Source organism: Scyliorhinus torazame, chromosome 3 (genome assembly GCF_047496885.1).
Source record: "Scyliorhinus torazame isolate Kashiwa2021f chromosome 3, sScyTor2.1, whole genome shotgun sequence".
Lineage (NCBI taxonomy): Eukaryota > Metazoa > Chordata > Chondrichthyes > Carcharhiniformes > Scyliorhinidae > Scyliorhinus > Scyliorhinus torazame.
The window spans coordinates 335,270,630-335,287,460 of NC_092709.1; the positions used below are offsets into that span (position 1 = coordinate 335,270,630).

Sequence of the window (16,831 nt, forward strand, 5' to 3'; positions counted from 1 at the left end):
CCGCTTGATGTGTTGGTGTCCACTGGAATACTGTGGTCTTTTTTACTAGATGCCGGAGGGCTGTGGTGTAGGATGCCATGTTAGGAATGAATTTTCCCAGAAAATTCACCATCCCCAGAAGGGAGCCTTTTTGTTCTCTGGGGTTTTCATGGCATTGATTGCCGTTACTTTGTCGGAATCACACCCTGCTGGGATATTTGGTCACCCAGAAATTTGATTGATGACAGACCAAATGAGCATTTGGCCCTGTTTAACTTGAGGCCATTCTCGTGGACCCTTTTAAAGACCTGTTTGAGCCGATCTATGTGCTCCTCGGGGCTCGTGGACCAGATTATCACCTCATCTACATAGACTCGCACACCCTCGATGCCCTCCATTATTTGCTCCATTATGCGGTGAAAGACTTCGGAAGCTGAAATGATACCGAAAGGCATGCGGTTGTAACTACCTGCCAAACGGAGTGTTAAACGTGCAGAGCTTCCTGCTAGAGTCGTCCAGTTGTATCTGCCAGAAACCACGTGAGGTGTCCAGCTTGGTGAAGAATTTGGCATGTGCCATCTCAGAGGTTAATTCTTCCCGCTTCGGGATCGGGCAGTGCTCCCTCATGATGTTGCGATTGAGGTCTTTGGGATCGATACAGATTCGTATTTCGCCTGAGGGCTTCTTCACGCAGACCATGGGGCTGACCCAGTCTGTTGGTTCCGTGACCCTTGAAATGATGCCCTGGCTTTGGAGCTCTTGCAGCTGCGCTTTTAAACGATCCTTTAGAGGAGCCGGCACCCGGCGTGGTGCATGAATGACTGGGGTGGCATCCGACTTGAGTAGTGATACGGGAGCGCGCCCATCCCATCGAACACATCGGGATATTGCGTGAGGATGTCGTCTATGTCAGCCTGTGGATTCACATGAGATGAGGCAGTCGGAGGTGCAGAGGACATGGCATGAATTCGCTGTACCAAATTAAGGAGTTTACATGCACGGGCACCGAGCAGGGATGCCTTGTCAGGCCAGACAATCTCGAATCTTAACGTCGCCGTGATTGCCTTATGGGATACAATGAGATGACACGATCCACTGGCAGCTATGGCATTGCCATTGTAATCAAGGAGCTGGCAGGCTGGCAAAAGGATTTTGGGTTGGTCTCGGGTGCTGCCGAGGTCTGCCCGGGATCTGAGGTTTACAGACGCACCAGTGTCCAGTTTGAATTGGATTCTGCACTGATTCACTTTAACGACAGCGCGCCATTCGTCACCAGAATCCACGCGGAGGATTGAGAGGCGCTTCGCAGGAGTGGAGGAGACATTCTCACGTGCGGTGATGATGCCCACCTGATATGGAGACTCGAGGCAGTCATCATTTGGGTCCGTTGGGCTTTCGGGATCGGAGTCCTGCATGCCTTGCTGTATGCAGTGGACAGGTCTGCGTGGCAGCTGGGATCGCTGGCTTTTGACCGGTGGAGCGGACCTGCATAAGGCCGCATAATGCCCAGGTTTTCCACATTGTAGACATCGCCTTCCTTTGGCTGGACATTGCCGCTTTAAATGGGCAGAGCCACAATTTTGGCACATCATGACGCTGACGTCAGTGCGTTCCGTGCGCCTTCGCGCCTGCGCAGTGCAGTCGGCTGACGTTCGCACATGCGCAGTAGGGTTTTCGGCCGCATTGTCCTCCCAGTCGCGGTGCATCTGCGCGGGGCCCCATGGAAAGCCCGCGAAACGGCCACTGAAACCCACAAAACGGCCACTCTCCTCAATGCTCAGGCCCTGCAGCCTAGCGATGGCCTGTACACTTTCTCCCTCGTGGGAGGCTAGTTTTGCCGTTTCTACCGCCTTGATGTGCTAGTCGCGATTTCTGGCATGATCATGGGTAACGCACGTTTCAATGGTGATCGGGAGAGTCATACGTTTGATTTTAAGGAGCTGCTCCCACATCGAGTCAGAATGGACCCTGAAAACAATCTGATCCCGGATCATGGAATCAGCAGTCAAGTCATAGTTACATGACTGCGCTAAGATGCGGAGATGGGTCAAAAAGGAGTGAAAAGGTTCGTCCTTACCCTGAAGCCTCTATTTGAAGATGTACCGTTCAAAGCTCTCATTTAGCTCGACTTCACGGTGGCAGTCGAATTTTTGCAGAATGGTCTGGAACTTTGCTTTATCGTCTCCTTGGGCAAACGTGAGCGAGTTAAAGATGTGGATGGCGTGATCCCCCGCCGTCGACAGGAGCATCATGATTTTCCTGGCATCTGATGCTTCCTCAAGGTCGGATGCCGCAAGGTGGAGGAGGAACTTCTGTCTGAAGACCCTCCAGTTGGCGCCGCGGTTGCCGGAGATCCGGAGCTGCAGAAGGGCCTGGATCTTTTCCATACTGCTGGCTGTTTGCTACTTGCTGTCCGGTCGTTTCAGTTTCCTGGTACCATGATGAGTTATATATGTTGGATTAACACGGACTGCAACTCAATGCAGTATCACTTGAAAACAGGCTTCCAACGCTGTAGATGGTTCAACACTGCTTTATTGAACTTGCCGAGTAATGTACACAGTTCGCCGTGGGTCGACATTCTGTTAATCTAAGCTTGTTAACCTTGGTCTGGCTTGCCCAGACTTGCTCTGTGCCATGTGTAGTAGGTGCTGACTGTACATTGCACCTTGACTGTTGCTACAGCTATCACCAGTACGAAGAGGCCGAGACTTCCTGCCTCATATGTTTTATACTGGTAATGTACCCTGTAGTGTCCTGCCTGGTGATTGGTTGTTTTGTATTCTGTGTGGTGATTGGTTCCTGTGCGTGTCCATCGCTGCCTGTCTCATTATGAACATGAGTGCATATTATGACATTAAATACCGCAGCTACAAGAGCAGGTCAGAGGCTGGGAATTCTACAGCGAGTAACTCACTTCCTGACTCCCCAAACCCACCGTCAACATAACACAAGTCAGGGCTGTGATGGAATACCCTCCACTTGCCTGGATAGGTTCAGCTGACACAACTCAAGAAGCTCAACAGCATCGGAGCAGAGCAATAGTTTCGCAAAATGCCCACTTGAAAAAACCGAACATTTTTTCCTTCCTCTTCTGAATGCTGTAGTATATTAGTTCCAGTGAATCACCACGGGTTAACATTTATTTTGTTGGCTTCTGTTGCCTCCAAGACTGCACTTAAACTTGGCTTCTGTTTACCAGAAAGTGAAACAGTATTGATTTATTTGAAAGAGCTTGTGAAGGAGGAGAAAGGCCTGTCCTTGAACACTTATAAAGAGCCAACAGCCCCAAGAGAGAGAAAAAAATATCAAAATAAATTTTAAATGTTCCTCAACCTTTGCACCCATTTTCCCTTTTATCATTGTCACTACCAAACAATTCCTGTTAGATTATTAAAATAATTTTTTGGACTGGGAAATCTGAATGGCTAAAAAAAAAACCAAATTAAGTTAGTAGCATTGGGTAAAGTTTACATAGGGGGCGGGATTCTCCGCAGACCCACGGCAAAATCACACTTGGCGCGGAGGCAGAGAATTGATCTTTCCGTGGAAATCGTAACTGCCGGTCCCCGGAGAATCGCTCGAACGCGATTTACGCGGCGCGGCTAGGGGACCATTGACAAAGGCCCCCCCCCACCCGACTCTCCGGACAAAACTGGACGAGTTCCCGACGGTATTGGCCATCGGGACTCTCGGGTGGCGGCTGCGGACTCATTCCGCGGCCGCCCAGGTGGGGGCGGGCGGATCGAGCACTGGGGAGGGGGGTGGGGAGTGGGGGCATCATGGGTAGCCAGAGCAGCGATCAGACGGCTCGGTCCATGGGCATGCGCCATTTCCGGGGGGGGGGGTGGGCCCGCAATCTGAGTCCGCCATCGCGCAAGGAGTGGCCGTTGCAGGCGGCGTGCGCATGAGCGTACATGCGGCCAGAAGTGCGGGGCCCGTATCCGCAGCGGAAGCTGCCGGGGCTCTTCAGCCCTTGCAAGGCATGAGAATAGCTGTAGATTTTACGCTGGCGTGGGGACAGAGCCCCATTTTTTTTGAGAATCCAGCCCGAGGTTCCTGGCTTAATGGGGCTTTTCACAGTAACTTCATTGCAGTGTTAAAGCAAGCCTACTTGTAACAATAATAATAATTATCATTATTAATGAATCTCTTTATTAGTGTACAGTATTCCGAAGGGAGTTAGTTTAGTTTTTTTGCCGCTCATAAGTTTCTACGAAAATGACAGTGGGATCGCAGAGTGATACAAAACCCAAGCGGGATAAAAGGAACATTGCACCCCTCAAACCTGCTCCATGACTCAGTCAGATCATGGCTGATTTGCACTTCAATTCCATGTACTCACCCTTGCTCCATGGAAATCTACTTGGGGATACAGGGACAAGGTGGGTCAATGGGTTTTGCGGTGAAGGTCAGGCATAATCTAACCAAGCAGTAGAGTAGGCCTGATGGTTGAACAGTCGACTCCTAATCCTAATGGAATGACAGTCCACCCTGTATTTAATGGCTGGAATGGAAGTGGGATAGGGAGGCTAGTGGTTGCCTGATGTGTCTATCCTTGTGGTCTACACCTTCCCATGCCCATTGAGTGCCCGAGAGTCCCTTACTGATTGGATGGGACTTGAAAGTTCCATAAATACCCAATACTTTGAAAAACATGTTCCAAGAAAATAGAAAACAAACTCACTATTTTGATTTAGGCCCCAAGGTGCTTTCTTCTTGGTTGCTGGTCCGGAAGATTCCTGGTGATTCCCGGACAGTCCTGGAGAGTTGGCACCCTCAATGTGGCCTTCACACAATCCAATATTGTGCCTTCTAGGGAAACCCAGATCGGGATATTCAGGACATCATGGACAAGCTACTTAGGAGCGTGAACCAGATGGTTATCGGGCTCGGAAGAGACCACAGCCTCATCGTAAGTACTTCCTGCAGTTATTGACTCCCTGCTTCCGGGACGTTTTAGAAAGAATGTGCAACGTCAGACGATATGAAAAATGCTTTTGCTTATTTTGGTTTGGTGAGCTAGTTGACTTGTATTGATGTTGTGACTGCTATTTCAAGGAGCTATTGTCATTCCAGTGTTGTTAAAATATTGACAGAATCATTTGAGCTGAATGTGAGTCCTCGTGATGGTCACAGGAAGTGATGAAACAGAACCTTCCCAGTGCAATCAGATCTGGCCCCTCACTGGCGAAGGAGAAAATAATAATTCACTTTGGTTTCCTTTCGACTTCCCGGTATTTTGCAAAGCTAACATTCTTCATTAAGTTTGGCTGGTCCTTGTATTTGTGAGGATTTATCACACCTTGTGCCATAATCATTATAGTGATTGAAAAGGGATCCGCATGACAAGATGAAAAATAACTTAGGACTGGCCTGGCCTGGCTTCATAACTCATTGGCAATTGGATTGAATATGGCCGCTGAAGGTCCGAGGCCTTGAATGAGTTGAACTATGGATCCAGGACCGATGTTCAGGATAATGGTTGCAAGCAGGGAAAATGTGGGGAATTAATTGCACAAAGTCTATAAATGAATTGTCCCTGAAACATCCTTGTTGAAATGACTGCAGGATCGAGGTGATACTCTATTTAGATTTCTGCAACTTGATCACTGGGAGCTGGATGAAGGTAGGTGCTTTGAAATAGTTTAGTGTCTGGGTATATGTACTCTTGCGTTAAAACCTACATTGCTACATATATATTGCTAGAGGATCTCATGCCTCAATCGCACTGTCATTTCAAACTAACCTCATTGATGGCCCAACCCAGCTCCCAAAAGACATCGCAAACCTCTTTGCAAGTTTTCTGTAGCAGACCTGAAGATAGGGAGGACCTACTTCGGGCAAAACCTGAAGCAGCGACAATCTAGCACATTGAGACGGTGGAAGAGGTGGCCTGAAATGGAAAGTACTTTGTTTTCACAGCAGGTTCTGACTTAGAGTTGGCAAAATCTGAGGCATTTTGACAATGAAAATAGAAAACGCTGGAAATGCTCAGCAGGTCTGGCAATATCGGTGGAGCTGGAGACAGAGTCACTTTAGGGGCGGAATTCTCTGCTCCCAACCTAAGAATCCCGCCACCTGTGGACGGCCGGAGGATTCTCAGATCTCACCAGAACTTCAATACAGTTGTTTGATTCTCAGTAGTGTTCTCATGGTCGACTTATTCTGCGGATCGATCCTAGTCCCCTCAGGTGTTTTTGTTTTAATATTAATCGTATTATTTTCCGAGGTTAATTGCACTTCTTGACATTAATGTGCTAGTACCTCTGATATTGGTACAATCCCATTAAGCGTTGGTTTAATGTGCGTACTGTTCAATTTATGATGTAGGAAATGTGCAAGGTATTAAATTCTTCTGCAACTAACAAGAACATTCAAGGTGATGAAATGCTTAAATATTAAATTTTAAGCTTCATATTACGACGGAATTCATTTATTTCCCTCAGAACTCAGTAACCGTTTCTGATCTAAAAACAGGAATTTTGTATGTTCGGCTTGTTTATTGCAAGTGTAGAAAAGAGAATAATTTCCATTTTTATAAGTATCAGCAAGTAAATTTAAAAACTGACAGCCAGTATTGAATTTAAGCACACACTTGGACCTGGATATTCACCTACGGGACCAGAGATCAGTCCTTCCCTGCTTCCACAAACCCAACCCGAGAGAAAATGCCCTGAGGTTGAAATCTTTGCTTCAGGGTGGCAGGGTTCTCCGGAAGGTGGGCCGAGAGATGTCGGACATGATGTTGAGGCTGTCAGATGCAACGGTGGGATGGGTGGAGGTCCCCTCAGTGCATCGGCACTATGTTTAGAAAAAACAGTAAAACAACCTTCGGCCCTCACATACTCTCACTCCCTCCCCCCCATACATTCGCCATGCCCCAACCCAACCAACTCATGCCACCTCATGACCCCCACCAACCCTCCATGGCCCCCCATACTCTCCATGCCAACAAATGTTCCTCTGCTCAACTCAACAAGAGCTCTCACGTTTTTTACCAATCAATGCCCATCTGCCCAACCCCCATGGCCCCTCATACCTTCAATGCCAACCTAGGGCCCTTTAATCATGGCCAATTTAATGCCTTGCCATTCCCTCCCCATCCTCCACCCTTTTGCTTACGTCAACCAAGCCACCTCATCCAGTATCCACCATGGGCAGACCTCAGGAGCCATGTTGAGATTAAATAAAATACAGTTCCAAGTGTTTATTGTAGACTGCATTTAAAAAAAAACTCATTCATAAAACCAATCGCTCTATTTACATTCCTTCAACTATATAATCCTGTATAAGAGCAAACATTTCAACCAAGTGGTTAATCTTTATTAAGAAAGCATTGGGATTCATCACACCATTAAAAATGTGTCGATAACAGGTTACACGGTGCACTATCTGGCAGGCCAGGTCTGCGCGCGGCTGGCGCCATGTTGTACGGCGGGACCGCTGCAGGTCGCCGCCGTGTGTGTGCGCGGCCACGGACCCTGCAATTCTCCAGCCATTTCTGTCAGGAACGCCGAGGGCTTTACGTGGCGCAGCTGCTAGCCCCCCACCGGGTGGGGCATCGGTACTGGGGCGGCGCCAACCTTTTCAGCGTAATACTAGACACATGCTCCAGACATCACCTCAAAATCAGAGAATCCAGCCCCTTATGTTTCCGACTCCTGGCTAATAAACATCGAACATGACTGGAGGCAGTTGTTCTTTTATATCGGCATGCAAGTTTGAATATTGACCGAGGCCCATTCCCGCCCCCATGAAAAAGGCATGAGCCACATTCGGGGCGGGATTTCCATAGCCTGGCCTCTCCGACCATTTTTATAGCAACAGTGAGGCTCTCAGGCATTGCAAAAAAAAAATCAGATTTTGCTCTCAAACTACCATTTATTGAAATAAAATACCTCGCGGATTTTGATTTTCATCAAATTCCTGAGAGGAATGCACACTGCCAGAGGTGCCGTCTTTTGCTTGGGACATTAAAAGCTGAGGCTGCTGTCGGGTGTACATAAATCTTCCATGGTGAATTAGAGCAAGGGGATTTCTCCCTCACGTTTGTCGCTCAGTGAATCCGGAGAATGATTAAATCAGAGAACGACACAGCACGGAACGAGGGCCATTCAGCCCATCTTGGCTCCTCAATTAAAGCAGGCGATCCGTTCACTTTTCCGCTACCCGTCATTGCATCAGTGACAACATTTTTTTAAAAACAACTCCATTGGCTGTGAAGCGCTTTGCCACGGCCTGAGGTTGCGAAGGCTGCCGCATAAATGCAAGTTCCTTTTTTATCCCCCCAGCTGCGCAGAGATGATAAACTGACACAGAGGACGAGGAGGCATTCCCCTCGCAGTCTACTGCTCTCCGCTGTGAAATGCGTCACTCACGCACATTTGACTGAAAGCACTGGGAGTTTGAGAGCCGAGCAACACAAATCTCCAGGACCAGCCAAAGCCTCCAGATTGAGCAGTGCAGCGAGGGGGAAAGGCGATCAATAAGAAAGCTAAATGGTCAGAATTCTGTTGGAGCGCCGCTCCCTATCTGCAGACAGAGATCGTCGCTCAGGAAACATCTTGGTATGGTTGATCTCCAGTGAACAGCCTTGAGAGGAACAGAAGAGGAGAAACAGCTGCTCCTCCTCATAAAATGCCTGCTTATTTGCATATTATGTGGGCTGTAAGAAAATAATTTATTGCACAATTCCAACTGGTTCAGGTCAACGTAATAAATACTGTGGATGTGTCGGTGCAATTCTTAATTAAAAATGGCCAGGAGACCGCCAAATAGGCACACACTTGCATTGAGCTTACAGCAGCAAATCAGGCCATTCAGCCCAACTGATTCATGCTGGTCTTTTTTCACCATGCCCGCTTCCTTCCACACAACTTAATTTCACCCTGTCAGCATATCATTTCCCCTCATTGACTAACGTCCCCCTAAACACAGGACTTGCTTTTTCTTTACCTCGCATACAGGGCTGTGGTAGGAGGTGAGTTAATCTGCTTCCTGCACCAAATTAGAGGAGCAAGCCACCGAGCCTCTCGTGGGACTTTCTGGCCCTCACTGCAGCGGCTTCTCCTGCGGTGGACGTGGCTTTGACGGGACTGGAAGACCCTGCCGGCGGGCGGAGCCAGAAAATTCCATCCTAACCCTTCTGTCATTCAATCTCCCCAAGCTTCTGCCCTATCACAGACTATTCTTTTGTCCTTATCCTGTGGTCAAATCCTATTCTATCTCTAACTTATTCCCAGTTCTGATGAAGGGTCACACACCTTCGAGGTGAAGGTGTGTGATCTCCGTCCACAGATGCTGCCTGACCTGCTGAGTGTTTCCTGCGTTTTCTGTTTTGGTTAGGAAGCCGGCACATTTTGGTAGGAAGAACGAGGAGAGGAAATAGAAAATAGAGGGATCATTGTCAATGAGGTGCAGGGAGGGAAGGATCTAGGTGTACGTGTGCACTAATCCCTGAAGGTGGCAGGCAGGTTGAGAAAGCTGATCAGAAGGTACATTGAACCCTGCCTTCATTAATACAAGCATGGGGTTTTGCATATTAGAATGCGGGGGAGGAGGGTTGTCAAATAAAACATGTGGCCTTCGCACAGCCTGCCACGCACCCCTAACCTGTCTCCTATTTTACAGTGGGCAGGGAAGGCATCAGGAAGCTCCCCTGGCCCTAGACCGATTGTGGCCATCAAGTGACCAATTAAGTGTCTCTATTTTACAAACAGTTGGGGAAGGCAGAGACAAGTGGGCAGTGTGGTAGATTTCACAGCGTAAGCTGGCATTGGGCAAGAAGCAGGGTGGGGGAAATACTTCTGTTGGGGGGTTGGTCCTTTGTGCTCATCCGAGAGAGCTCCACCCAAGATAGTATACTCCCTTGAACCCTTTTCCACTGACGGTTCAAACCCAGTGCCCCAATCTCTTTCACCGGGCTGGCTGCCAGGCAGTCCAGTCCAGTTTTCATTAGAAAGACGGAGGTTGAGGGGTGACCTGATGGAGGTCTACAAGATTATGAGGGGCATGGATAGAGTGGACGGGCAGGCACTCTTTCCCAGGGTGGAGGGCTTAGTCACCAGGGGGCATAGGTTTAAGGTCCATGGGGCAAGGTTGAGAGGACATGTGCGAGGCAGGTTTTTTACGCAGAGGGTGGTGAGTGCCTGGAACACGTTGCCAGGGGAGGTTGTGGAAGCAGATACATTAACGGTGTTCAGGGGTTGGTTTAGCTCAGTGGGCTAAATAGCTGGCGTGTAATGCAGAACAAGGCTAGCAGCGCGGGTTCAATTCCCGTACCGGCCTCCCCGAGCAGGTGCCAGAATGTGGCGACTCGGGACTTTTCACAGTAACTTCATTGAAGCCTACTTGTGACAATAAGCGATTATTATTATTAAAAGGCATCTTGACAATCACATGGATAGGATGGGTATAGAGAGACACGGCACAAGAAAGTGCTGAGGATTTTGGCAATGATTGGTATCATAATCAGTACAGGCTTGGAGAACCAAAGGGCCTGTTTCTATGCTGAATTGTTCTTTGTTGTTTGTCAAACTGTGGAGTTGGTTTGAAGTCCAGGCTCCATTGTCTTTTTGGCTTGGAGACTGTCTGCAATGCCAGCAGTGGCCACCCATCAAACGTGGCGCTGCTGTGACTGTATTTAGAGCTGCAGGCCAGTCAGATTGGCCAGCAGATCTCTCACATGGGCTTTCTCTCAGGTGGATGTGGAAGTCTCGAACTTGAACCATTCAGGCTTCGCCTAGACAGGGTCGATAGGGAGAAGCTGTTTGTGGTACCCTCAATAACGACGCTTAGAGTGTAAACGGTAAAGAATGCTTTAATAAACTAAGAACTAGACTGGTGCCGAGACGTGTGCTAACAGCTACGCCGCCCACAAGGTGGAATCTTATATGTGGCTCCCAGATGGGTGGAGTTCCCCAGGATTCCAAGCCCGGGCTTAAAGGGGACATCACCTTACATGATGACAAGGGTACAGTGTTACAGTAACCGTTCATCACATTCACCACCTGTTTAATAAAGAGTCCGGCGGGGGTGAAGTGCCATCATAAGTCCATCCGTCTCGGTGGTCGGATCGTCCTCATCGACCTCCTCAGTTCGGGCGGTGGTGCGGCGGACACGGACGTCTTGGCTGAGGGTACGTCTGGGAGCACGATGGTCGGAGCTTCGGTCCGGGCCGGGGAACAGGGCACAGGGAGAATAGGCGGGGCCGGGGGTTGCAGTGCTGGCGCCGGTGGGGTGTGTAAAGGGGGGGCGCTAGGGGGTGCGCGTGGTAGGTGCTCACCAAGGGGAGTGGGGCCGGGAGCGGGTGTGTTGTAGGGGGTGTTGGGTCCTGCAGGGGAGGGGTGCGGGAAGGGGCGTCTGTAGTGGGGGATCCAGCGGGTGCCAGATCCCGGAGGGAAACCGTATCTTGCCTGCCTTCGGGGTACTCGTAGGCGTAACTGGGGTTGGCGTGGAATAATCGGACCTTTTTGACCAGGGGGTCCATTTTATGGCTCCTTGTGTGCGTCCGGAGAAGAACAGGTCCCGGAGCCGTCAGCCAAGGTGGAAGCGAGACCCCGGAGGTAGACTTCCTGTGGAAGACAAACAATCGGTTGTGAGGGGTCTCAGTCGTGGCTGTGCACAGGAGCGACCTAATGGAGTGTAGGGCATCAGGCAGGACCTCTTGCCAGCGGGTAGTTGGGAGACCTCGACCGTAGGGCCAGGACAGCCTTCCACACTGTTGCATTCTCCCTCTCCTCTTGCCCGTTTCCCCGCGGGTTATAACTAGTCGTTCTGCTCGAGGCGATGCCTTTGCTGAGCAGATACTGACGCAGTTCATCGCTCATGAACGATGTACCCCGGTCGCTGTGGATATAAGCGGGGAAACCGAACAGAGTGAAGGTGCTGTGCAGTGCCTTAATCCCAGTGGCTGAGGTCATGTCGGGGCAGGGAATGGCGAATGGGAAGCGGGAGAACTCATCGATAACGGTGAGGAAATAGGCATTACGATTGGTGGACGGGAGGGGCCCCTTGAAGTCCACGCTCAGTCGCTCAAAGGGCCCCGAGGCCTTCACGAGCCGAACCTTCTCTGGCCGGTAGAAGTGCGGTTTGCACTCCGCACATATCTGGCAGGCCCTGATCATGGTCTTGACATCCTTGGTTGAGTAAGGTAATGGCGGGACTTGATAAAATGGATGAGCCGGGTGACTGAGGTCATTGTGGATGGCTTACAGGCGGGCTCCTGTGCGTTGGCGCATGTGCCATGGGACAGGGCATTTGGGGGCTCGTTGAGCTCCCCTGGACGATACTTGATATCGTACGTGTAGGTGGAGAGTTCGCTCCTCCACCTCAAAGTTTTATCGTTTTTAATTTTGCCCCGTTGTGTGTTATCGAACATATAGGCGACCGACCGTTGGTATGTGACGAGGGTGAACCTCCTACCAGCTAGGTAGTGCCTCCAGCGCCATACAGCCTCCACAATGGCTTGTGCCTCCTTTTCGACTGCAGAGTGTCGAACCTCGGAGGCGGTGAGGGTCCGGGAGAAGAACACTACTGGTCTGCCTGCCTGGCTGAGGGTAGCAGCCAGGGCGATGTCTGATGCACCGCTCTCTACCTGGAAGGGGATAGTTTCGTCCACCGAGCGCATTGCGGCCTTAATGATATCGACCTTGATGCGGTTGAAAGCCAATCGAGCCTAAGCCGAGAGGGGAAAAGTGGTGGTCTTTATGAGTGGGTGGGCTTTGTCCGCATACTTGGGGACCCACTGGGCGTAATAGGAGACGAGCCCAAGCACCGTTTGAGGGCCTTGAGGCTGCGGGGGAGGAGAAGTTCCTTAAGGGGGCGCATGCATTTGGGGTCGGGACCTAGGACCCCGTTTTCCACGACATAGCCGAGGATGGCTAGCCGGGTTGTGTGGAAAACGCATTTTTACTCATTATAGGTCAGATTAAGGGCTCGGGCGGTCTGGAGGAACTTTTCGAGGTGTGCGTCATGGTCCTGCTGGTCATGGCCGCAGATGGTGACATTGTCCAAGTACGGGTATGTAGCCCGCAAACCCTCCTGGTCCTCCATTTGATCCATTGCCCTTTGAAAGACGGAGACCCTATTTGTGACGCCGAAGGGGACCCTGAGGAAGTGGAAGGGCCGGCCGGCTGCTTCAAAGGCAGTATAGGGGCGGACTTTTGGTTGGATGGGGAGCTGGTGGTAGGCGGATTTGAGGTCGACCGTGGAAAATACTCGGTATTGGGCGATCCGATTGACCATTTCCGCGATGCGAGGAAGGGGGTACGCATCAAGCTGCGTGAATCAGTTTATGGTCTGGCTATAATCCACGACATCCGTTTCTTATCCCCAGACCGGACTACCACCACTTATGCTCTCCAAGGGCTGTTGCTAGCCTCGATGACCCCCTCTCCCAGTAAACACTGGACCGGTGACTTGATAAAAGTCATATCTTGGGCACTGTATCACTGGCTCCTGGTGGCGACGGACTTACAGTCGGGGGTGAGGTTCGTGAATAGCGAGAGGGGTGCAACTTTCAGTGTCGCAAGGCTGCCATACCATGAGGGGGGGCAAGGGTCCGCCGGACTTCAGTGTCAGGCTTTGGTGGCTGCACTGGAAATCCAGTCTGAGCAGCAGGGGGCACAGAGGTGAGGGAGGATATAAAATTTGAAACCGGTGTATTTGGCGCCCTGGATCGAGAGATCCGCAATACAGTACCCCATGATTTGTACCGAGTGGGACCCAGATGCGAGGGCTATGGTTTGGGACGTGGGATGGGTGCGCAGGGAACAGCGCCTTACCGTTTCAGGCTGGATAAAGCTCTCCGTGCTCCCGGAGTCGAAGAGGCATGCAGTGTCGCGCCCGTTGACCTGGACCTGCATCATAGAGTTCTGCAGGTGTTTTGGCCGAGTTTGGTCGAGGGTGATCGCTCCCACTCGCGCGTAGTCCGAGTCCTCAGCCAAGTCGGACTCGTAAAATGGCTGCCGCCGTCGGCTGCGCGTGTCGGGTCGAGAAGATGACTGCCAACAAGATGGCTGCTCCCATGATTCGCACGAGGCTGATGACGCGTCAGAAGGGGGGTGTCGGGTCGGTGCGCAGCCGCATTGCGAGGCCTGCGGGCCTGAGAGCCTGATTTTCGGGCCGGCTGTTCTTTGTTCTTCTGGCCCCTGGATCTGGCCAGGCAGACCCTTGCAAAATGCCCCTTCTTCCCGCAGTCGCTGCAGATCGCGGAGTGGGCTGGGCAGCGTGAGCATGGCTGCTGGCCCTGCCCGCAGAAGTAGCATGGTGTGCCCCCATGATGAGCGGGTCGCCGTGTGGCACAGGCCTGTAATATGGCTGAGTCTGAGGAAGTCCGGGGGAGGGTGCACAGAGTCCACGGGGTACGTACCCAAATTATGTTGGGCCACCGCCAGCGAGGAGGCGAGCGTTAGCGTGTCCTGGAGGTCTTTTGCCCCGTTTTCGAGCAGCCGCTGCCGGCAGGTAGAGAGCAGATGCCTGGCGTGCACCTCGTTGATGGGTTTGACGTACTGCTTGCGGAGTAGCTTGACCGCCTCTTCATAAGTCGTCGCCTTTTCGAGCGTGGCGGAGATTCTGTGACTCACCCGGGCGTGGAGCAGACGCAGCTTGCGCGGCCCCAGGATGGGCGTCTCTGAGGCGTCCAGGTAAGCCTCGAAGCATCGGAGCCAGTATTTTAAAATTTCCTTTGCCTCCGGTGTCCATGCTTCCAGTTTGAGGTTCTCTGGTTTTAGGCCTGCGTCCATCCTGATGTAGTTTAGTTTATTAAATGGTGGTGCCCTCAATAATGAAGCTTAGAGTGTAAACGGTAAAGAAGGCTTCAATAAACTAAGAACTAAACTGGTGCCGAGCCGTGTGCTAACAGCTACGCCGCCCACAAGGCGGCCCCTTAAATACGTCTCCCAGATGGGCGGAGCCGGAGGCGGAGTTCCCCAGGGTTCCAAGCCCGCTCTTAAAGGGGACATCACCTTATATGATGACAAGGGTACAGTGTTACAGTAACCATTCATCACACTGTTCCTGTTGGGAACCATGTCGAGAACCCAAGGACACCAGTATAAGATGAATGGGAAAAGAACCAAAGGCGACTTCATTTGAAGAAAATATTTTTTAAGCAGAGAGTAGTTAGGATCTAGAATGCAATGCGGTGGAGGCAGATTCAATTGTGGCTTTCAAAAGGTATTTTAATTCGGTAAGCAGTTGACGTGGATGATGTGCAGGGCCACAGGGAAAGGGGCATGGGAGTGGGACTAGCTGGGTTGCTACAAAGGAAAATGAAAATCGCTTATTGTTACAAGTAGGCTTCAAATGAAGTTACTGTGAAAAGCCCCTAGTCGCCACATTCCGGCACCTGTTCGGGGAGGCTGTTATGGGAACAAAGAACAAAGGACGAAGAAATGTACAGCACAGGAACAGGCCCTTCAGCCCTCCAAGCCTGCGTCGACCATGCTGCCCGTCTAAACTAAAATCTACTACACTTCCGGGGTCCGTATCCCTCTATTCCCATCCTATTCATGTATTTGTCAAGATGCCCCTTAAATGTCACTATCGTCCCTGCTTCCAACACCTCCTCCGGCAGCGAGGTCCAGGCACCCACTACCCTCTGTGTGAAAAACTTGCCCCTTACATCTCCTCTAAACCTTGCCCCTCGCACCTTAACCTATGCCCCCTAGTAATTGACCCCTCTACCCTGGGGAAAAGCCTCTGACTATCCACTCTGTCTATGCCCCTCATAATTTTGCAGACCTCTATCAGGTCGCCCCTCAACCTCCTTCTTTCCGGTGAGAACAAACCGAGTTTATCCAACGTCTCATTGGACTGAATGGCCTTCCCCTCCTGTGCTGCAAACACTTTATGAGTTAACTGAGGTGCTGAACGAACACAAGCTCCTCTGTCACCCCTCGCGACCGCTCTCCACATGCTGCGATGCACTCATTGTTCAGAGGAGGTATCCCACTGATAACAGCATTGAAGTGCTGACATGAGGAGAGCAATAATTAGTGTCGAGAACCGCACACAGTGGATGGCGGAGGAAGAGCCCTGCCGCGTCTGAATGAATGACTCAGCATTTTGCTTCAAGATGGAAAGAAAGGGAAAGATTTCAGAGAACACACTTTGTCACAGCTTAACAAAACCTTTCTATTGAACAGCAAAGTTAAAGACTGTTATTTTGTGTGTGGGAGATCGCACCTTTATGCTATTGAGGTCCAAAGTTTAGAACAGAAAGAAGTGATATTTTCTTTTCCACGTTGACCTCCCTGGAGACCAGCTGGCTGGGAAACATTTTTTTTTCATTCTCATAGAATCCCTACAGTGCAGAAGGAGGCCATTCGGCCCATCGAGCCTGCATCAGCCCTTGGAAAGAGCACCCTACTTAAGAGCACGCCTCCACCCTATCCCCGTAACCCAGTAACCCACCTAACCTTTTGGACACGAAGGGGCAATTTAGCATGGCCAATCCACCTAACCAGCACATCTATGGACAGTGGTAGGAAACCGGAGCACCACGGAGAAAACCCATGCAGACACGGGGAGAACATGCAAACTCCACACGGACAGTCACCCGATTTGTGAGCAATCCCCCCCCCCCGATACCTTTTCTGAAGCAGTTGGGTGAACCTTGACAGGCCCTACACCACGGCCTCCAGACACCTGCACTGACCCAACCTAACTCTCAGGGGTTCCCCAAGCCTCCCCTGACCCCACTTCCGAAGGACAGGGCACCCACGGGCCAGATCCCCGGCGCGAGCAACCTGGCACTCTGCACCGCCCACCTGACACCATGGCAGTGCCCCTTCCTGCCTGGCAGTGCCAGGGTGCCCAGGTGGCAGTGTCAAGGTGCCAGGCTGAC

At 51.0% G+C, this 16,831-nt stretch overlaps 2 protein-coding genes across 5 annotated transcripts in view; one reads left to right on the forward strand and one right to left on the reverse strand.

Moving 5' to 3' along the window:
• The window catches only part of LOC140409300 (dedicator of cytokinesis protein 2-like), a 1,572,852-nt gene that overhangs the window by 598,583 nt on the left and 957,438 nt on the right, over positions 1 to 16,831 (forward strand). The window contains exon 27 of the mRNA XM_072497681.1: positions 4,799 to 4,894. Within this exon, the coding sequence (XP_072353782.1) occupies positions 4,799 to 4,894 (96 nt within the window). The remainder of the gene's footprint in view (positions 1 to 4,798; positions 4,895 to 16,831) is intronic.
• LOC140409301 (INSYN2B protein-like) overlaps positions 1 to 16,831 on the reverse strand; it is a 275,422-nt gene that overhangs the window by 75,777 nt on the left and 182,814 nt on the right. The gene's annotated exons all lie outside the window — the stretch shown is intronic.